Raw genomic sequence first — 23761 nt, 5'->3', positions numbered from 1 at the left:
ACTCCGCATCAGAGCCTCCTCTTCTCTTTTTGAGTTCCACAAGAAGCTGAAGACATGGCTTTTCAATTAAGCAACCTACCATAGCCAGGACCAGGCACACACAACTGCTCAGCACCATGATACACTCGCGATTTACAAATACACATAACATAGCATAACAATGTTGGATGGGCAATATCCCTCCCCTCCTTAATTCCCTGCAGAGACACCTAGCTCACTTGTCACCCGCTTTCTCATCATCTCTCCTGGGATTACTAGAAAATGATCCCCAACATTGTTGCTCTATGCCCTTCAGATCTACCCATTTAATAGTCTCCAGTCATTCGCTCAGAAAATCAATTTTCTCCTTAGGAACTTTCTGTGCGACAGGAGGCAAGGTAATACTTATTTCCGTGGTCAAATGCCTCATATGATGGTGGCCATGGCCTGATGGGTATCTTGTCTTAATACCATGCCTCAGACTTAGAAGTTTTGTTTTTTTTCCTCGCTCCCCGGCACAAGACGGAACATGCAGACTGGTGAATCCCGCAATTACAAGAGACTATATCTGCTTGTCAAAGGTTGCAGCATACAGGTTATAATATGGAGGTTTTGGCCCATGGGGCATACCATAAGTCCATTCAAATATCTGCCATTTGATCAAATCTACCATGTGGCCCAGCACATGAGTGCGTGAATTACTAACCTACAATACATATAAATACCATTCAAAGTGATGTATAGAAATTATCCTTTTCTTTGAACAAATCCCCCAGAAATGAAATTTACCATTCCTTACTAATAGAACTTGGTTTGCTCTAGATGAAAAATAACTTGCTGTCTCAATATTCCAAAGTCTGACTAATTTGGATTACAGGTACCATACCCAACTTCAATTAGTAAGGTACCCCTACTTTGAATTGTTTTGGTGACACTATACCCTAGTTGGGCGAGGTCCTGATGAAGGTGGTTCACGGTTGTGTTACCCCACCGAAACGCGCGAAGACCACGTGCGCCCAGACCTATTTAGGTTGTTGGTATCTAAATTGTATATCGGAGATGTTTTCACATCTACATGCTCCCTGTACCCATCAAGTATATGTGTTTTGTGTGACTGAGAGTGAGTCAGAGTCATGAATGTGTCTGAGAATTGATTGTTTTCATGAGTAGGGTGTTATCTAAGTAACTGCTGTTTGTATATATTCAGGTATATTTTTGTTTATATTACCCCCCAAAAAAAGCTTTTTATAAAAGATTGTGCTTTTCCAATGAATGTCATCTTAATAATATAAAATGACTTGTACTGTTTCATAAAATAATTGATATCGATTTATAACAGTTATAAAATAACAATCCGAAATAAAAAATATTTTATAAAAAAAAGGAAAAAGGATCATGTATTTGTATGTTCAAACTATGTAATGACTATATGCAGTTGTTAACCCATGCATAGATTCCATCTAAGGTAAATAAATATAGGTCTTTGATTCAGACTTACAAGTTATACATGACCATGTGAACGGCAAAAAGTTACAACTAACATAACTGGATAATGAATATCAGATGACTGTTCTCATTTATAATTCCTATATGGGAGACAAGTCCTGTCTGAGACACTATCAGTTAACAAGGGGGTCTTTGAGGTCTAACGGGACTCACTCAGTGCAACCAAGTGGAACAGCAAATTAAGCTAAGAGATTTCACACCTTGATGTGACCAGTGAGCACAAGTATCCTCCATTCAGGGCTTTTCTTGTTAGGATGCAACAGGTGTTTATCAGCTAAAATATATGCTTTCCAGTCCCACCTCGGATAATTCTTGGATCTACAATAAGACTTTGACCTTCATAGATTCCAGTATTCGTAGTATCTTCATCTGCTGCATGCCAGCTTACCTAGTTGAAAGTCGTGGTTGACATTGTGGGCTTTTGATCAACTGAAGACTAAACTTACCACAGAAGCCGCATAATATTGCCTGATCCAATTACATTTTCTAAATAGATTCTACTACACAAAGACTGAAAATGGGCAGGGATTTTTCCACATTACGCTTGAAGTGCCACTATGACAATAGTACCTTTTTCCACATGACCTGGGGCTGTCTGATGCTTTACGTACTATCTAGGAGGGGTACTGATGCCCCAATGAAGGACCGTGGCTGTTCAGTCCTGTCCTCCTCTAAACTAGCCTTGTTACATATACTTAAGTGTGTTTCTTGACAAGCCCATATTGTTATATGTGACGGCCCCCTCGCGAAACACAAGATAATTTGAGTCCTTGCAGCGACACTTTCAGCTGGATTGGTTTGTTAGGGTGGGCGTTACAGTGATCTAGACGATTGGTCTGGACTTTCAGGGCAAGCTTTTCTCAAATGGTCTTTTTTTTTTTTTTTTTTTTTTTTATAAAACCTTTATTTCTTCAAGAATCTGGACACAGCTATTCAGCCGACAACCCGGAGGTTCGGCAGCTTCGGTAGGAGAGAACAAAGAAGCGTCCACAGTGCATTGAAGGAGCAGTGAAAAGGTTCAATTTTTAAATAATTACAAACACACAACAAACCCCAGCAAGGCAACATCAAATGGTCTTTTAAATGTGTACACTGATTACCAGGAGAGCATATACGTTTTCCCTTTCCAGGTTACCTACATTGTTTGATAAAGTCCTTTGTTTTCTGATTATGTTTATTATAAATGGCTATAAAATTCTTCACATAAAAATATTTAAATCCAAAGATGACACTGGAATTTTGCGTGGAGGTTACATCTTTTTCCTCCATCCATGAATCTCTGGTATGGAAATCGGATGCGTTCCATTAACATCTGTGTTGCCACGATTGCTTCCAATTATACTCCTAATGATGCAGGTCAATTTATAGTTTAGAAAACATTAGGTATGGAATAATATTAGCCTTCTGCACCATTTGTTCATGCCACCCACTGCTTTTGTACCAGTGAACCAAACATAACCACTTGGATACTTAGCACGTCCTTGTTAGTATTTTTAGCCTCTTTAATCACCTTCATACTCCATTGTGGTAGGATTAAGTGTTGAAAGTCTACAACATCAGAAGCTACGCTGCCAAGTTAATCATTTTTGGCTCCGGGTTATAAATATTTCTCCGTCTCACTTTAGCAAGTGTGGAAAAGTCAGTGGCTGCAAATGATATTTTCAGCAGATGACAGATTATTACCATGTTTGTCAATCCCGCTGAGGTGCTGCTAGTATTGACGTCAAGTGTGATAGTTGGCATTAGCTGATGCTTAGAAGGCATCGCTGGAGAACCGTAAGCAAATTTTTCATACCTATTTTGTGACAACACTGCTAGGTGACTGCAGGAGTTGCAAAACAGGTCTATAGGTTTGGTGGTCCCCATGTCGCGAAGAGGTCTCTGACAACTGTTATCCAATTTCTACTCATGGGAAATGCCTGTCTGACCGTACATTTTGCTCTACCAATAAATGATGCTCCACAGTCCAGTAAAGAAAGTAACACCTGGTTCTCCTAGGACATTGCTACCACAAAACTTGGCATAAAAGGGTTAGAAAGGAACTGGAGATGCAATGACATTCTTGAGCTAAGATCACAGTACTCTGCAGTCTTCATGCTGTACAAGTAGAAGACTTAGGAAGCAAAGCAAAACTACTTCTCACTACATATCGCCAGTGCTCCCTACCTGGCAAAATAGCTTTTCAAAATTATTTACGATGTTGTCTCCCTTTTCATGGTCTGGTTCTTCTCTAGGTATTTGTACAAGTGCAGCTATGTCGATCTCAAACCAGTGTTTTTGTTTTCCAGCTCTTACTGTTTTGATGACTGTTGATTTCAGTACGGTCCTTTTCCTTTGCTTTCAAATTTCAGCTCGTTTTGGCATATTTTTCATTACTGATACCTTGTGTTTTAACTTTGAAGACTTGTCTTATCAGTGTGGTTTTCAACTGCCTAGGGTTCTGACAAGCAAGCATTCGATTTGAAAAAAGAGTTTCAATATTTCAGCTCCAAGGTCTTCGGCTCTGATGGCTTGCTGTCCTAAAGCATTTTAGGTGAAAGCATTTGTTGTTGGAATGTTCTTATGGACCGTTTCAAGAGTCTCCACAGTATAAAACGTTATCTCCTTGACACCAGAATCTTGGAATAGTTCCCATGCAGTTTTCGTGCCATCTGGTGCATCTATGCTCTTTTCCTTGGTGAACGCTGTATCTGACTGTCAGTTGTTTTACTTGTGCCATCACCTGAGTCATAGCTTGGTGGATACTCTGCTGATTAGGTCTATTTTTAAATGTTTTTGGATCGAGCAGTGAAGATACAGTGCAACCCTCAGGTTGAGGGTTGAAGGCGAAGCAAAGATTACGAACAGTATGCAAGTTGCAGTTTGAGAATTTACAGTGGCGGTTCAGGAAAAACTTAAGGGGCATATTTTCCATATTTTATTAATTCAAAATGGTGTTGACAGGACACATGCAAAACAATAGCTCAAAAACATGCCTTATTCGACTTGATCTACCTTGGGTAGAGGTGCTTGGAGAAGCTCCAAACTTGTTTTATTTCCAATGCAAGAATCCCTTGTCTCCTTGGTGTAACGAATTTGGTGTTTTGGTATTCAATTTGAAAGCTGATCTGCAGCTTTCCTTTCCCCTTCTAAATTCACCTGTTCCAAGCCATTGTGGACTTTCACTCAATATCAAAGGGATTCAAACTGACTACTCGGATGTTCACCCCCCCAAGAAAAGATGTTGTTTGAAGGTCAGAACTATTCTAGACCCCACCACTGGACAGTGGAATATCTGAATAGCCGTCAATCAATGCTGCTCTGCTCTTCATATCTGGCCTACCTGTCTGTAGTCCACAGCAACACAAGGCAAATGGACACTAGAAGTGAGGGATCTAGCCGTGGAATGAGGTCAGAAAACAGAACACAGAGTGGCTGTGTTGGACTTATCTTTGTTGCTTTCTATGCATTTTTGAAAAAGGTGACCTTTGGAGTATCTTTTGGTGAAAAGCATCTGAAAAGAGTCTGCTCTCCTCAAACAATAGTCTTAGATGTAAAATTCTTGCTCCCCACAGAAATTACGTGTGTTTACTACATTTGTGCATTTCCTTCATTATATATGCTTAGAATGACCCACAGTAGTATGGTAATTGAGCTACAGTTAAATAGAATTAAACACCTAAGCAACCAAATAAAGCATATTTTCAGCTAGGATGTAAGGAAGATGCTGTGTGGTACCCAAGCATTACACAAGGTAATATACTTGCTCCGACTGCAAGTAAATAATTGCCACCACCATGCAGTCCACTCTAAAAAACTAAATAAAATAAAATACTTCAATAATTATGTGGACTAATAAATTTACATGAAACAGAAGTTACAGCTCTCAAAGCAGCCAGGAAATTGACTCTGAATAAACTTGTCTTTTCTTGCAGCTCTATGGCCTTAAAGAAACCAAGTAACAAACTGTCTGTAAGGAAAGATGGAAACTGGCTTCACTGTGACGTAAGAAAAGTCCAGACGCATACACCCTTTGTTAGATTTAACTGGGCATACAGTCAGTCAGTCAAAAAAATCTTTATTCGGCTTAATGACAGCCATAAAAGAACAAATAAAACATTATTTTAACAATAATACGCATATTAAGATTTTAACCAATTTGAATGATACCCAAGAGTTCATTTTCCGACAACATTACGAAGTTGAACTGCAGCGGAGATATACTTATAGACCATAAGACAGGTGAATTCATTATTTAAAAGAAGTAGATGACATAGTGCAGGTTGACACTTTCTAATATTTAAAAATCTTAATAATGGTTTAAAAAAAGTACGTCTGGGGTTAAGATACAATTTACAAAAAAACAAAGTGCAAGGTGCTTTGTGCAGAAATTGAATTACATGGACGCAGTTCTAATTTGGCATCACAATATGCATCACGTGGGTACGATACCAGTAAATGAGCAATACCCATACTGAACCTAATCAAATAAAACATCTTTGCTTGATTAAAATAAAAAGAAAAATAGGATTCAATTCATGGGGAGCTAATTAGTAGTGAATGCTCAACGACACTTTTTTTACCATCTCTTGGCTATCTCTTTCATGCTTTAGAAGTAAAAGAAAATTACTTTTAAGCGAATTGCAGATATATTTCCGGGACTGTTAAAACAATCCTGCAATCCCAACTTCTCCAATTGTACTTACAAGTAAGAGAGCCATGGTATTTTTTTTACATAATCCAGTTTTAAACAATCTAAAGTTATGTCAGGGTTCAGGACTGGTTCCTCTTTTACCCAGATGCTACGCCAAAGCATCAATGGTGCTAATTGCATACGAAAGGATAATGGTGTAACACCTAATTCACTATGACACATTGTGGCAGGGGTGCTTTTAGGTAATGTCAGCACACGTTTTAACATTAAGTTCTCTGCTCTTTGGAGGCCTGATGTGTTTGAGCAACCCTAGACTCCAGCGCCGTATAAATACTTTTATGGGGCGAGAACCTAATTTTTTTGTGAATCTAAAAATGGCCTCCATGTTTTTATTGAAGCCCCCGATCCTGGCATTACCTTGGTGGGACCAAGAATTTTTACGTTAAAAAGAATGCCCAAATAGGGAAAAATTGGCACCCGACGTAAGTCATTCTATATGTAGAAAGTTTTCGTCTTAGAAGGAGCTTTTCCTGCTAACAAGATGTGTGACTTGGCAACATTTGTTTTTAACCCAAGATCACTCATGAATTCATTAAAACTGATTAAAAGCCTTTGTAAACCCACCCCGGTTCTTGACATTAGGACGCAGTTGTCCGCGTATAACAGGGCTGGTAAAGTCCTGCGGCCTATTGTTGGTGCATCTATGTTTCCAATTCTGATGTGGCTTTCTAAGTCATTTATATATAAACAGAAAAGGAAAGGAGCAAGTACGCATCCCTGTCGAACCCCACAATCCATCTTTATGGGTCGGGTAAGCTCTCCAGATGCTCCATAGCGTACTCTACCTGTGACACCCTGATGCATTGCAGCTAAAAAATGGACGATGGAGGGATCAATGCCCATAAGGAGCATTTTCTCCCACAATTTCCCCCTCTGCACCCAATCAAAGGCAGATAAACCCCAGGGCATACTTATTACATTACACCTCATTAACTGTTTAACAAGCGACATTTGGATGGATCAATAATAGAGAAGTCAACTGTGTTCTCAGTAGTGCAGCACCTAAATTTGAGGGTAACCTTATCTTGTGACTTTTGAAGCACTGCATCCAAACCTTAGTATCACTTCAACTGAGAAATGTCTTAATCTTTTGATATAATAAAGTACAACATTTTGATTAGGCAGGTGACTTTCCTTCGCAGGACATTATGCATTTTTATACAGCAGCATAAAACCACAAAAAAATGACGGGAAGCGGTGGGTTAGGAAATAAGGCATTACTAATAATGTCCAGATACCATTGAGGGTGTGGTTCTCGCAACAATGCACACAAGCATAGCTTCACCAAAAGACCGTGAACGAGGAGGCGAACAGACAGATGGCTGAACTAAGGTTATTCAAGCAGCCACTACAAGATGTCTGGTAAGTTTTACAGGAGGAATATGTTTTAAGGCACAACACTATCCCTTAAGAGTAACCTGGGACCATATAGCAGGGCAAAAAGTGAAGTATATCAAACATTACAGTATTACATTAAAATGCATATAAAGATAACACGCTTTCAACACTGGCATCTTCCATATATGTGCCAAATACAAATAAGATTAATCAAGCTCAAGAAAGTGCCCCTTCCAAAAGCTCAAAAGAGTACAGCAATTATGTCATGAGAACCAGAAGGGCTTTTGAAGTCCTGTTGTAAGTGGAACTCATGAGGTTACTAAAGAATGAGAAAGAAAATACACTGTTATAAAATACAACAGCGAACATGATTAACTTCAACTTGAGTTTAAGGACTACTCTCCTTTTAGGTGGTTTTTATGTATGATGCAGTAAGTTGATCAGCCGAAACTAGAGCCTCATGGTAAAGCTCATTGCCAAAGAAAAGGCCTTTTCTTTCTGGCAAGTACATGCATAGCACTGTGCCTGAGCATGTTAAATAAATCCTTAGGAAAATCCCACTAAGGAGATCACAGGAAGAGGTAACCACACCATAAAGCAAGCCAGGCTGTGGTAGCATCTTGAACAAAACACCTGCTGACATTGGAGCATAGGTTCATCACCATGTGGCCTACTTAAGAAAAAAGCAAGTTGAAATTGCTAGCATTCCACAAAAGAAGGTGGTGAAAATACTGTCCAGAACACTGAAAATGTCCTCTCCACACATGGGCAGAAAAGACTAAGCTAGAGGGGGAATTGTATGCCACAGCTTATACAGTAAAGGAAAAATGTAAAAGGGCCCACAAAAGATATATATGAATGCTGCCAAACATTACAGTTTGAGCTAAGAACACTTCCTGGTCTGAATCACAGACTGGCGAGCCTCTCATCTAATATGAAAGATCTGTCATCCAGAGTATGCACCCAATTCCATAAAGCAGTTGCATACCATAATGGCCTCTAGGTGTTTTGAGGTCTGCAAGAGAATAAACAAGGAGCCACAGGGGACACTAGAGGGCAACTGTGACAACCTCAAAAACAAAGTCTCCTGCCATGAAGCCTATTTAATAATGGGAGATAGGGGACACACTTTTGTAAGATGGTGGCCTCTGAACATTGTATAAAATGTTTTATTCCAGCTGGCATGTAAGATAGTAGTAACATGAAACTATTATCTGGCAATCATGCCATTCTCTTCTTCAAATGGCAACCTAAGTAAAAGTACAAAGAATAAGGATTGATATACTCTACAAATAGATCACTTCATTCCCAAGTACCAAGCAGCACCTCACAATTCTCCAGTACAGAAAGTGACCTTTATGACAGACTCCTTCAGATGCTGTACATCAACATTATTCAGCATTCACATTGGAAAGGTTAACTAAGCAAAGTTTTAAAAAGTAGAACATTTTCCCAACTATCCATGATTGCTATTGATCTACGGTAACAAGTTGTCGATTATCACCTTAAATGGGAATAATAACATGATAAACAGTGTTTTAAAACAACTTACATTCACTTTAAAGTTTTGGACTGAATTATCCAGGAATGTCACGTTGCAGATGACCTCTGATCGACTCTTCTCTTTTGGAAGCTCAGATACTCTTATGTTATTTATCCTCCCACCTAATGCACGTAGCCTGGAGTTCATAACTATTGTTGAAAAACCTGCAACACAAAACATACAGGGTTGGTAAAGACCACATAGACTACCAGAGATGACAGCTTATTTTCTAAAGGTTGTATTACTAATTCAAGATAACAGTGGTCAAAAGACTAGTACAAAAATACAAGAATAGAATAAAATGACCTAATGCCTGCTGCTCTAAAAAATAAAAAGCAACACTGAAATGTCTAACACCACAATGCAATGTAACTTGCAAAAACATTTACATAAAAGTGAGAGAAAAAAACGTACTTGAACAAATTTGCCTATGCCGTCCCAATAAATCAACAATGGAGCTTGTTAAGAAACTGAAATACATTCACTCATATCTAACATTAGTTGTTACTCTTACAGTTACATATAAAAGGAATTTTGTGATAACGCGGCTTCCAGAGTCTTTGCGCTATGCAAATGCCAATAAGAGAGTAACAAAATAAAAGATGCAATCTTAACTGAAAGTTTTATTATATGCTTCACATACACCTACTCTAAACACTAATTCCTGAATCAATAAAAATGGACTTCATTAACTTTTTAAGGTTGTCATATTAAAGAGATCAAATACAAAACATGCGAATTGGGGTATAAATGGTTCCAAATTAATCCATTCCAGAAACACATGTTCTATCTTAAGGCTTCATCACCTCCCAAATTCCTCAGGTAGTAACCTAAGTTTTTCTTTTTTTAAACATATTTTTATTGGCATTTATAGTTTACCACGACAAATAGCAAGGTTAGAATACATTCAGTTGGATTGCATGTTACATCTCATATCACAGTATAGCGCTATCCAGAAAAAGGGGTTTGGTCGATAGCCATTTTGTTAACATTGGGGTCTTAGGCTATGTGCATGCCTCATAGAACAGGGGTATAAAAACTGGGGAATGGTTCATGGAATTTCCGCGTACTGATGTCAGATGAGGCGTCCGGGTGTTACGTGTCTCGTTAATCAATACAGCTGTGTGCTGTTGGAAGTGGGTTTCGGTCGGTCTGGCTCCAATATTCGGCCGTCTAATGTGACGTGGTGTGTGGTACTACTGACAGTTAGCGGTATGATCACGCTACCGGGGGAGATCGGGTATGTGCGTTTAGGTGGTAACCTAAGTTAAATAATTTTTCTTCTAAAAGCATGGTCACAACAGCATACTTCATAATTGCCAAATCCCCAACTGCCTTTATAGGATAGTAGCAATCTAGGTTTGTAGCGCAGTGCAAGCTTATTACTTTCCTTCAATCTCAACTGAGGCATATAATACTTAAACAATTGCTTATTCTGAAGAGCACCAAGTGCAACATACTGGAATCTGCCACAAAGTACAAGCACTTCAAATCAAGATTTTACCAAATCCTAGCCTTGAAAGCAGATCTGCAGAGACCCAGAGATCACTTCCATTAGTATAGTTCAATAACGTTTAATGTCTACCTTTCTCAATACCCTAGATTGCAAAAACAGTTTTTGCAGGCATGCTTTTCTCAAGGAATCAAAGGAATGCTCTGCATATTTGATGGCAATATGTCTTTGGCTGCCTCAGCTTTTGCAGCTGTGAGTCACATGGCAGAAACTGAGCACAAACTATTGCAATAAATACATGGGGCAACCACCTCTAGTGTCTGTTGAAACAGCGACCATGATGAGTCGATGTTTTCCTCTGTGAAGACCTAGATCTTATGTTAGCTTTCCAATTTTTTTCATTTATTTTTTGTTCAACAAACAAAAAAAGACAAGATTCTATGTCACACAGATTGGGTTGCATCGAGCTCCATAAGAAGTGAATCGCGAACACTCAGTTAAAGCCACGATCTTACAGTTAAACATATTTTACATATATTGTAATCATAAACAGAGAACACCCTGAGTCTTGGGTGAAGGAAAGCAACTAGATTGTGTCATGGCACCTGGAGAATCCGGCAGAAATAGATCAAAAGGCCAGAGTGCCACTCCCCCCTCCACCCCTGCTTTAGCCCATTACAGATATGCATTAGCCACCATACCCCTCATGTTAACTCTCCTACTCAGCCATCCCTAGTGAAGACTTTGAAAATACATCAAACAGTGGTATCAGTTCCCAGGATCTGTACTTAAACTACAGTGTAAACCAATCCATTTGACAGAAGTATTACTCCATGTCCACAAATAAACAGCCTGTAAAAAGAATTTGAATTACCATAAAAGCTAAACAAAACAAGGTGACTGAATGCATGCGCCCCTGAAAGTTGTTTAAGTATTGTACAAATAATCTGTAGTTCACTGTAGGTGGAGTTCTGGTGGAGGAAATTGAATGTGATTTGCAGATGTGTGTGTATGTGTGATAGAGAGAAAGAGACTGAAATATATATATATATATATATATATATATTCACTTAAAAAACCATAGGTTTCACACATGTTATAGTTAGCTGGGCATTTTCCTCGTAAAAAACCAATGAAATTCCCCTGTTATAGTTAGTGCAGGCTACTATAACTCACGCGACCGTCTCCTGGACTTGTTCAAAGGTTCGGTTATGGGGGATGGGGGTGATCCGGTGGGGGATGACGGGACCCCGGTTCCTTGAGTGCACTATACAGGGCTTCCCCCCTCTGCTCTTGCGGTACTGTCTGTTGGGATTGCCGGGAGGCGGACTCGACGGGTGGTGGCTGAGGTTTTGATGTACATGTACTTCTGATAGGTACAGGCGACATGCTTGGGGGGGGTGGGTAGGGAGGAGGGGCTCGTTGGGGGGGATGTTGGGAGATGGGGTGGGGGTATTTTGGCTGTCTCGCACACTCATGGTGGATTACTCCTGTGGATGCACTACCTAGTAGCACGGACATTATTGGGGTGAATGCTGTACAGAGGTAGCTTATGTGCTGGGGTGATTATTGCAAGATGTCCTGATTTGGCTGGGGGGAGGACTACGGGGGACGGGGATTGACTGCATTTTGTTCTGTGACCTAATAAAGTTTGTTTTAAAAAAAAAAAAATAAAAAAAAATAACTCACGCGACCGTAATCCGCTGATGATGACGTCCGATATTACATCACTGTATTTACACATTTATATAGCCATGTCTTCTTCCTTTTTTTTTTAGCTATACATATATATTTTTTTTTTTTCAGAAAGACACATATGTCATCAGTGATGTAATATCTGACGTCATCATCAGCGGATTACGGTCGCGTGAGTTATAGTAGCCTGCACTAACTATAACAGGGGAATTTCATTGGTTTTTTACGAGGAAAATGCCCAGCTAACTATAACATGTGTGAAACCTATGGTTTTTTAAGTAAATTTGCAAGGTTTTTTAAATGCTAATTCCTAACTATAACGTGTGTGAAACCTATGGTTTTTTCAGTGAATTTGTACGGTTTTTTAAATGCTAAGTTACTTTACGCCGTTCGTGCCGTGCACGCACGGTGGGCACGCAGTGCGCTTCGCGCACCGCGTGCCCACCGTGCTTGCGCACACGGGGTGAATGATATTGCAATTCTTTTTTGGGGTATTTTTGGGGTGCGCGCACGCTGCGCGAACCTAGTGGATATTTTTTTTATTTCAATAGTGCGCGCACCCTACGCGCACTCGGCGATTTTACATAAAAAAATTAAAATGTTTTAATTACTCTTGGGGGACCGCATGGGACCTGTTGACCCCTGCTAGGGGGGCAGGAACTGTCCAGCCTGCCCCCTTTACATGTTTTTCTCCTTTCTGTTTCACCCCCCTCTCAATGCGAGAGACAAAATGGCGGCCGACACTTCCTGGTTTCGACCGATTCGAATGTTTACTAAGATGTAACAACCAATCAGAAGTGCGCTCGCGGACTGCCGAGTGCGCGCACCCAGCGCGCACCAAGCACGCGTACAGATATATATATTGATTTAAATGCTATTTTCTCAGAAAATACTAAACAGATATACACCAAACCTGCAAAAGGCACCAAACGGACCTTATGGCTACCTCTCTGCCAAATTTCACGTAATTCTGTTCAGCCGTTCGGGCTGTAGCTGTAGCTGCGACTAAAGTCCCTATGGAAAAATGCATGGGGAAAACGTGTTTTGGGACCCCCCTTTTTCTCGGCCCCCGCTTGACGAATCACCCCGAGACTTTCAGGGTAGGAGCGGAGCGCCCCATTAGTTTTGAAAATTTCGCGAAGATTCGTCAGACGGCGCCGAAGTTATTCAAAATAGAATTTTCAGATTTCCTATGGAGACACGGTCCTAACTATAACTATCTACTGGCGACCGCCAGTAGATATATATATATATATATATATATGGAGAGAGAGAGAGAGAGAGAGAGAGAGAGAGAGAGAGAGAATGTGTGTGTGAAGTCTATGCTTGCCTCAAATAAAGATCACAAGATGAAATCTTGACAGGTTCAACTTCCTCTTACATGCTTCTGAACTAAATAAGACCAGTGTTGTCTCACTGGAAAATGATCATATATATGGACAGTAACAGTTAATCTCATAGTCTGTGGTAACAAGTCTTACATAAAAATAAGATTATAGTATAGATTACAATACAGTATAGTAACTGGGTCCACCCAAAGAAAGCGGAAAGGAAACCCTTTCCCATAAGGAAATAAGAGTTGAAAGCTAGCTCTTCACTTAAAACGTTGACATTACTAAAACCTACTAATACAATCCTTAAAATGCATGAATTAAACCCACCCTTGAAAAAACACTACTTCTACCACGACTATAGCGATCTAAAAAAATCAAAGCTGACAAATGCATCCCTCCAAAAATGTATATGATGCGGATTTCCCCACACACAAAATGAAGGGTTGCTTGCACAGCAAGTTCCCTAACAAGCCAACACTGCTTTGCAATCACAGGGCTTTTCATGATGAACAGTACATTAAATTCGATTATACATACCTGTGCAAAGCAATTATTAGCACATATACCCTTAGTTTTCATCTAAATGTAAATGTACAGGAATTTATATAGCGCAAATCACCAAGCGGTCTCTAAGCGCTTGCTTAGGGAACCCGTCCTGGTATTCCCCTGTGAGATAACCCGGCAGGGCATCCGCAAGGTGAAAGCCAGGCATCCCGCCGCGAGGGGCCCATGTGGAGATTAAGCAAGCTATTGCCCAGAGTCGCAGAGTGTGAACCCATGAATCGAGTATGCACTGGAGCGAGAATTATCGAGTCCATGGACATTTATGGACTCAAGACCCAGCCGAGCCGGGAATTGAACCCTGGTCCCGGGCTGACCTCTGCTTCCAGGTCTGCCTCCTCTAACCAGTGAGCCACACTTCTCCACTAGTATAATTATGGTAAGCCAATACCATATTCTAGCAGCGTGATGAACCTTTTTCTGTTTTCTGATTCTTTACTATGGAAAAGAGATCATTATACCACATCATTCCATCCATATTCTACAGTATTTCTGAAAATCTGGCAAATAGGCAAAATGTCTGAATCTTTGAAATAACTGTCTGGCTAAAATAAGAATCTTCTTAGTACCAATCCAATATCATCTGTGGCACCTTATGGGTAGTATGTTGGCAGAAGTGGTTAATATGTCAGGCATATAAAAGGAAATACAATCTTGCAGATATAAAAGGAAAAAAATGACAGAAATAGGGGTCTCGGAACTGTGGTCTCCCAAAAGTACCTGACCTCATTGTACAAGATGGCCACAGTGTCGTGGGCTTGTTAAACAGCTACAAATCTTAAATACATTTTCGCGGCCTCCTTGCTATCTTAGCATCACTTATTGACTATAAATCCCTAATGAGGTACTCTGTGACTAAGCACTCACTTGCTACCTAGACAGCGGTTAATGGGAAGAAACATTTCATTTCAAAATATTTCCTCGGAGTGCCAAGATTGTTTTTGCAGTAACCAAGTATTTAATTTATAGAATGTTCAGTACAAGCGTCTCGGTCTCCTTACAAAAACAATTTCAAGAAGAATGTGCATGAATACAATCTCGTACTATTTACACACACAAAAAAGTTACACGTCCTTCACTGTTCAAAAACAAAAAACATTATTTCACTTGTTAGCAAATGTGACCATACCCAGGGCAAAACAGAACACAGTATCTCCACTGACAGCGTGAATTGTGTGGTTTTCCTGGATTCCCTATTTTTTCCACTCACCTTTTCTGGACTGTAGTCATGTATCTGTGTAGGACTAGTTCTATGCGGTGGGGCGCACAAAGTTATATACTCTAGGTAGGTGAATTCGTTAAGGGAATCCAATACCAGATACTCACTCTACAGTCTACACTGCAGGAATTACTCTAGAATACTGGAGATGGGAAAGGTTAAAAGGATTTGCCACAATACTTGTTTGGAAACAAAATGAAATACTTCACTATTCGTTAACAGTAAAAGGATGGATGAATCAAAATCATCAACCATAAACTATTTTCCCTCTTTCTCAAAATCCTTCTTATGTGGATGTGATAAAAGCTCTTCTTCAGCTCATGGAATAAACTGTTTACATGTTTCTTTCTCCCTCTTTATCCAAGGTTACAGTACTATGATATGGCTTTGTTTGGACTTGACATGGGGCTATGGCTTCATACACGAAATCTTGTTTTAGATACTCATGTCATGTCAGGGACTGACTGGTAGTATTTATCTGTACAGGGGTACTAGGCAGGACACCCCATTTCTCTGTTCCATTTTTCTCATCAAGGGAGCACCTGGCCCAGCATTGGTGAAACAATGATAATATTAGCAGAAACTCTGTAGGGAGAATATTCTATTAAATTGGCAAGAGTTCCAAATGAAGCATTGGTAAATGCACAAGCCCTGAAAACCTCTCTAAAGGCCGATTGATAAACAGCAGGCCTACCGGACAGCCTTGGAATTAAAAGCGAGCATGGACAAAACAGAGATCCTGAATCTCGTACTCACATATACAACCCAGTGGCGGTTGCCACTGGGCAGTTATTGTTAGGATTGTGTTTCCATAGAAATCCCTTTTTTGTGCTGCTAATAACTTTGGCCCCGTTTTACCAATCTCCACGAAACTTTCAGAATAAAGTGCTACTTTTCGACCAGTTTCCACATAGAAGAGTTTAAGGCGATCCGTCAAACATGGGCTGAGAAAAAAGGGGGTCCCAAAATGTGTTTCCCCCCATTCGAATCTAAGAACTTTATTCGGATGTTTAAACCATCAAAGTATACAGAGATGTGTTTTCCCCATTAATTTTTCCATAAGAACTTTAGCCACAGCTACCTTTCGAACAGCTGAACGCATCTACATCAAATCTAGCAGAAAGCTTGATCTTGGCCCAGAAAAAGTGCTTTTTGTGTTTAGTTCTAATCCGTTCAGTAGTTTTTGAGCAATTAATGCTCAAAAACTTTGTCTGTATCCGCGTAGGGTCCGTGTCCCTTGATATACAGATCTTAAGCTAAGGTTTGATTGATTGCCACCACCTCAACCAGGAAGTGGTGGCAGCCATCTTAGGACCCTAGACTTAGACGTGTTTATGAGGGTGAGGTGAGCAAGCAGCCACCCTCCCTAGGACGCTTTTTGGCCCGGGGACCGCATCCCACAGGGCCTGACGTATTTTTTAAGGGGAGAGTGGGCCCCCCCCCCCCCCCCCAAGCCTCTATAGGCCCCAGGGAACCCATCCCTCGGGGCCAAAAAACTAAGTGAATTAAGGCATTATGTGAGCTGGGAACCCCACCCACGGGGACGGCTCACAATCTATGTCTCGGGGAGCCCACCCCCAGGACATAGCAGTTTCCCTACCTGCATTGGCAGTGAAACCTGCGTTTGCTCTTGCTTGCCAGGAGTATTTGCAAAACTCCCGTCAAGCGAGAACAAAAACAAAGTCTGCTTCCAGTGGGCAGGAGCTTTGAAAATATCCTCCCCACTGTGAGTAGACTTTATCTGTTTCCCTGCCCACACTGGAAATATTGCTCGTGTCTGGAAGGAGCAGCATTAGTATGCGCTTCCTCCTGGAAGGAGCAATGCCGGCTCCCACTGCATGTGGGGAGCCAGCTGGGGGCCGCGGGGACCTTGGGGCTCCCCCCCCACAGCCTGAACGAGTATATGGCACCAGGGCACCCACCTTTAAGTGTGAGGATACCAGAGATGAGATCCCCTGTCCAATAACTACTCGGGGAGGGGGGCAGTGTAGCCCCATCTCCTTTATTTCAAGGAGTGGCCCTGGGATGGGGTCCCCAGGGCCTAAAAAGGCTTGGGGAGAGGGGGACACAGGATCCCTTCCCCTTCAATAAAAAAACAACTATAACCCTGGGGAATGGGGCCCCCAGGAGCTAATAAGGCTCGAGGAGGGATGCACAAGTGGGATGATAACTATACTTTATAACATATTGTTAGTTATGACTAGGCCTGGGCTAAATTTCCGTTCCGCTCGCGGAAATTGCGATAATTTGACATTTTCGCGTTCCGCAGAGAGCGCAAAAATGTCAAAATTTCCGCATTCCGCAGCTTAGCGATAATTTGTTTCTTGCTCGCGCTGTAAAATACATTCGCGCGCGCGCGATCGCCTTACCTGAATCCCCGCGTTCGCCGACAAGTTTTCCTGATCCGGTCGCGTTCTCCACGAGATGTTGGATTGTTGGTAGCCATTTGCGCTGTCTCGCGACAGTTCGCGCCCGCAGTAATGTCATTGGTCGCGCGATCACGTTTTTCTTCTCGAGATCATGCACCGCGAGAAGAGTGAAAACAAGATGGCCGCGCGCGCGAGCAACCGCATGGGTAAGTTGGCGAGCCGCGACCACGCAGTAAATACCGCGAACGGGCGGGAAAAAAACTTCCGCATCTTCGCGATATTTCCGCGTGTATGCGGAGATTTGTAACATTTTCGCGATAATTTGCGAAAGTCACTTTCGCAAATCCCGCCCACCCCTAGTTATGACCTCAAACACCAAGGGCCAGATGTATGAAGATTAGTAATGCGATTTCCAAATTGCATTTTTTACCCAAATTGCATTTTTTACCAAACCTCAATTTGGAAATCGCAATTCCTAATGTGTAAAAGTTTCACTTTTGTTCACACTTTCTGGAGTCATTAGCCCTGGGTATGTCAGTCATGTGCCATCCTTAAGCGATGGCTGATGTGAAGAGTGGTGGTGGGTAGCCAAGCTGTGTGGTCTTTTAAGTTGTTTTGTTAGAACTATTATTGTTTCATTACAATTAAACTGCATGAATCGGTTTCCACTGCCATAAGTGGCTTGCCTGGCGATCTGAGTCTGCATTACTGACACACCATGTTTATCATGACAGCTTGTGCAGACTCTATGTCATTGTATGTTACGAGGTACTTTGCAAAAACCATTGATGTCATTGAGGTTGTACTGTAAAAAGTAAAACTTCAATAACAGATTAAAACAAAAAAATGTAAAGTTTCACTTTTATATTAGCAAATACTAGTGTGTCGCAAATCGACCTACTTCAGAATCCGTGCCATTACAGGGATGGTGGCCTGCTAGGGTCAGCAGATCACCATGTCTGTGACTGCTTTTTAATAAAGCAATCTTTTTTATGTGAAGACAATTTTTCTTAGAGGAAAAAGGAATGAGTTTATAAAGAAAAGTTCCTTTCTTTTTGTTTTAAGATGACGCCGTAGCCCTGTAGACCACTGCATCCTCTTAAACAAACTCTTTTTTATATTTACTAAGTGAAAAGGGTCCCCATAGGACCCCTCCCCATTAGCGAATGGGTTACCACTACATGTCTGTAGTCAATAAATTATTAACGTTCTGCAACTGGATTTAGGTCGCATAACATTAACATACCATTTCGAGCTAGTATTTGGAAGGGACGTCCCTTCCAAATACCAAATCGGTATTTGGGCATAATCCCAAAATGCTTTTTTGCCATCGCATAAGGGCTGATCCATTTGCGATGGCAAAAAAGATTAATCCATTTATCTCCAAACGCCACAAATGCACATTGGCAAAGAGTAGTGGGCAGGGCAATTAAGGATGATAATTACATATATTTAGAGGGATAGTGCGGAATACATCTACACTGCAGTCTTCTAGAGAGTCACACACTAAGATAATATTAAAGTGGTACTGCTACCCCTCAAAACTTAACAAAATATACCCACTAAGTAGCACCCATTGCTGGAGAGATTGTGATGTGGATTCAAGTAATATATGGTGGAATTGTCTTATATCAAATTCTTTTGGGTGTAAATCCTTGAAAGCTATGAAAACAATACTTGGGTACCCATACCATGAACGTTTATGTTTGGAATAGTGAAGTTAAGATCTGCTGAGCTAAGGTATCAGACTAAGATGGACAGGTTATTTTGTGGAATTAGTTTGGGGCAGCAAAAGCCACATTAGCTTATTTTTTTTAAGAAAGAAATATACACCTACTATCTCACACACTGTTATCTGATAATGTGAGACATCACAGCAATGGAAAAACTTTCAAGGGAGCTACAAGAACACAACAAAATTCGGAAGGAGTTTGGAGTCCACTGATTACTTAGCAATCAGAAGGCCTACGGGCACGGTCATATCCCCAAATACTGCGACCGGTTTACACATTCAAATTGAAAGGAAGCAACTGACTCTGTCCTTAAAAATTGAATACAGTGTTGTATTAGTATTCATTATGAATGGGGGTATCTGGTTTTGGAAGAGAAGCTATAGTAGATATGAACAATTAATATACTTTGACTTAATTTGCAGTTAACTTCAGGGGTGAATACTGGGTAAAGTTTAATGATGGGTAAGAAGCTGAATTGTTGATCAGTCGATGAAATTAAGAGAAACTAGAAAATATGTTAAATGTGCAGAAAGCAGATGGTTTGTATTGCTCCACAATATTGAAAATAATGGTTTGATTAAAAAAAGAACAAAATATCTCAAGCGGACACTTAATAAACATCAAAATTATCACAGACATGCAATTGGCTATTCAAAAGCTATATCAGGTTATCACTGAAAACACCTGAACCAAAGGTCGGAGGAGTTGCTTCACACACCTACCCAACTACTCTGTACTAGAATGTGAATCTCTCCAAATGAAACTGATTCCCTAATAACTGAATTTCCCCTCAGATAAGCTATGTCCCACTACCGCAAAGCACCTCCTTTAATGGAGGTGGCAGTTTTTATCCTTTGACACCATCCTAACACAAAAACAGACTATCACACACACACCAAGGAGCTTTGAACACTCAAAAGCAGCTACAGATCACTCAAACACACAGGAAGGAAACCCCGAAATGAGTACAGTAGAAAATGATACACTTGTTAACACCATCTCTATAGAGAACCCATTAAGACAGAAAACAACTATTACTCAACTCGCCTTTTCATCTTGCCCCACTAAGGAGCTCTTCAGAATCATTTCTTGCTTGCCCCAATGAATCGGTTGCATCACAAATGCTATATTCAAGAAAAAGCCAAAGATATATATATCCTCCTCCAGCTGACTCATGTCTCCTCCCACATTTGCAGATTAACTGTAGCTATCAAAGCTATTTCAGAAGCCATACAAATGATTACCAATACATTGCTTCGCTTTGCCTACTATGGTTACCATGCAAACAAAAAGTCAAACGCTCATCTGTCAAACACCAACCAAGAAACCGGATGTGGGTGTAAATAATACACAAGCATTTGCAGTGCAATAGGTCTCGCATTACTGAAAATCTAAGTTATTGGAGTTGCTAATAATAATGCAACGCCAATAGCTCAAACTTTCAGTAATGTGAGACCTATTACATTGCAAATGCTTGGTTTTCTATTAGTTTACTTTTGAAGCAATTGCGGCACCCGTGCTTTAGCTTAAGATGTTTATAGCTAAAGCGCAGGTGCCGCCATTGCTACAAAAGAAAACAAATGGTGGCCACACGCATTCTTTTTCTATTTATTTACATTTGAAGCAACTGAGGCACCGACGTTTTAGCTTAAGATTCTATAAGCTAAAGCGCGGGTGCCGCGATTGTTAGAAAAGTAAAGAAATAGAAAAAAAGCTGTGCAGCCACATTTTCTTTCTATTTATTTATTTTTGAAGCAATCGCGGCACCCGAGCTTTAGCTTAAAATGTCTAAAGCTACAGCGGGGCATGCCACAATTGTAACAAAAGTAAAGAAATAGAAAAAAAGGCATGCAGCTGAGTTCGGTGCGCAGCAAATAAGAAAAAAAGGCGTGGCCACCAATATTGCAGCTGAGGCATTCCGCGCTGGTTAATTAACAAAAAAGCGTTGCGGGACAGCGTATCCTGCTTGCAACAGCAGAGAAGAAAGGTGCGGCCGCCAGGATTGAAGCTGAGACGTGCCACACTGGTTTAAAAAAAAAAAAAGCATTGGGGAGAGCGTGTCTTGCCTGCAACAGCAGGCAGGAGAAAGTGATTTAAGAAAATAGTGCTCATAGACTGTAATTAAAACATGTAGAGTAACAACACATGTAACATGGGCAGTCCTCATGGGAGGTTACAACAGGAGAAACTGAGGTACTAACAAGCGACTACTAAGCCTATTGACGAATCAAAAGCCACCATTTACAAAGGACAGTAACAGAAGTCCATTGAAAAGATGGCCGGAAAATGGGCGGATCTTAAAGTCCATACCTGAATACAGCATGTCTTGAAGAGACAACGCAAGTGCTGCCTAGACAAGACCTAAAAAATGAAGCCTATTGCCTAATGTGGGAAGTTGCTGGAAAAAAATAACACCCTTTTAGATACTTAGGTCTGTTTCTGCTCCCCAAAGTGATATAACATATTCTGTACAAAGGAAATACAATGAACACACATCCGGATGGTTATGGAGTGGCTGCCTTGATTTCACCAGACTTCTCTGCCTACCGCCCAAGACTAGTTAAGAAAATGGAGAAAGTAGGCATCCAAGGACATCCTTCAATCTGTTTTTTTACAGCTATGTCAGTGTCACATAGACTATTCAGAGATTCAGGAACCTCAATCACACCATGACATCCAGATTGGCACCTTATCTGGTCAGGGTGAAAAACTGCACGACCTCCACCCACCTTCAGATTAACTTGAACAATCCTTACATTTCGAGTAGTGTCCGCCAGCACAGGAGATCCCAGACCAGCCTGGCCTGCAAACCTAAGAGAAGCAGCCCCAAATGTAACAAAGTAAAGGAGTCATGACAGTTGAACATCTTACTTTGAAACTACAAATAGAGGCTGTGATCAAATTCTCAACCAATATGCTTAGAATCGTAAGACAGGCGTTCTGTTACGGATACTTTCCCAGTACTACAGCATTCAAACCACGGCTGCACTTCCCCTCTTGCTCTTCTGAAGGATGAGGAAAGGCTATTTGTAGAATTTCCATAATGTCTTCTACTTAAATCATAACAGTTCAAATCTTATGCTACTCCTACATTTGAATCCCTAGGACTACATCAACCCTGGCATAACAACCTTTGAGCTGCCAGCCAGTCTCTTGTAGGATGGAGTCCTAAAAAACGTGCAGAAAATACAAGCACTTTATGGAACAGAACTAACTCTAAAAAGAAAATATTTGAAATGTGCACCCCTAAATGAAGCTCCTTTCCAACAAAATCCTACAGCTGAACCTGTTGTTTCAACAAAACCCGACTTAGATTTTGCACTTTATTAATTCACGTCATTAAGCTATTAAACGTCCTCCCCATATAGGAAAAGGAACCAGTAAACTACATCATGGCCATAAAAACGTGGCTCTTGGATTTTTCTGGCCTAAGTGAAACACAAGCAACCTAAAAAAAGCAACCATAAGGTCACAAAACTACGGACCAACAATACAAATCAGGATAATACATCCCGACAACAACTCATCAGGTATCAGGTAAAATATATTAAGGTGTATTAAAGAAGCATGATATCTATCTCGCTCTCTCTTTCTCTCGCTATCAGATACCCTTTAAATTTGAGCATGCAAACCAGCAGCACTACGTTCACCGCAATAACACCAATTTCTCGCGAAACAAGGCACCCCACACAACTCTTCTCACATAGGTCACACTACAATCACACACTTTTACACTCCCTCACACAGGTCTGCCTGTAATTGCTCCAGACAGTTAGGCTACCACACTGCCATGCTAGTAACAGTTGAATGCTAAACAAGTGCCAGATAACATAACTTCCAGGCTGTGCAGCATGCCCGAGAGTAATCATTTAACATAGTTCAGCATTCCAGCACTCTGTGCAAATTTTAGATTGTGAATTTGGGAATTTTCTCTTCGGGTACCATTCAAAATGCTAACTGGCGTATGCCTCAGTTGCCACTAGTCTAGTCAGTACCATGATCATTAAGTTCCTTCCCAAGCTCAGAGCAGTACTGGAGTGCGACAAAGAAAAGCAGATGTTGACTCCTTCAGGGTATAAAGTGAATCACCAAACAGGTAGTTGGCTGTGAACTGGCTAAAGGATTACATTCTAGGTGGGTGGTCTGTGGCCTTGCATCCTGACCACTTCTTTGCAGTCCTTCCTAAAAGACAAATAAATGTTTCCCTCTACAACAAATCTAATGTGGCTTAAGCAAGCGCGACAGCTTAGTGGCAGATTTCAACTTTTGTTATGGTACTTGCTGCATCCCAGCTGTCTCCACAGGCAGCAGGGATGAGTGAAGGGCGCACCCTCTCAA

The 23761-nt window shown here is 40.8% G+C and overlaps 1 protein-coding gene across 9 annotated transcripts in view; it reads right to left on the bottom strand.

Annotated features, from left to right (window-relative positions):
* Positions 1-23761, bottom strand: part of PTPN3 (protein tyrosine phosphatase non-receptor type 3) — a 1752022-nt gene that overhangs the window by 1396961 nt on the left and 331300 nt on the right. For all 9 annotated transcript variants that reach the window (XM_085606835.1, XM_085606836.1, XM_085606837.1 and 6 more), the window contains one exon: positions 9069-9223. In XM_085606835.1, coding sequence (XP_085462961.1) covers positions 9069-9223 — 155 coding nt within the window. The remainder of the gene's footprint in view (positions 1-9068; positions 9224-23761) is intronic.

The sequence above is a fragment of the Triturus cristatus genome, chromosome 5_2 (genome assembly GCF_964204655.1).
Source record: "Triturus cristatus chromosome 5_2, aTriCri1.1, whole genome shotgun sequence".
Taxonomy (NCBI): Eukaryota; Metazoa; Chordata; class Amphibia; order Caudata; family Salamandridae; genus Triturus; species Triturus cristatus.
Note: the sequence above shows the minus strand (reverse complement) of the source record. Positions and strands in the feature narration are given on the sequence as shown.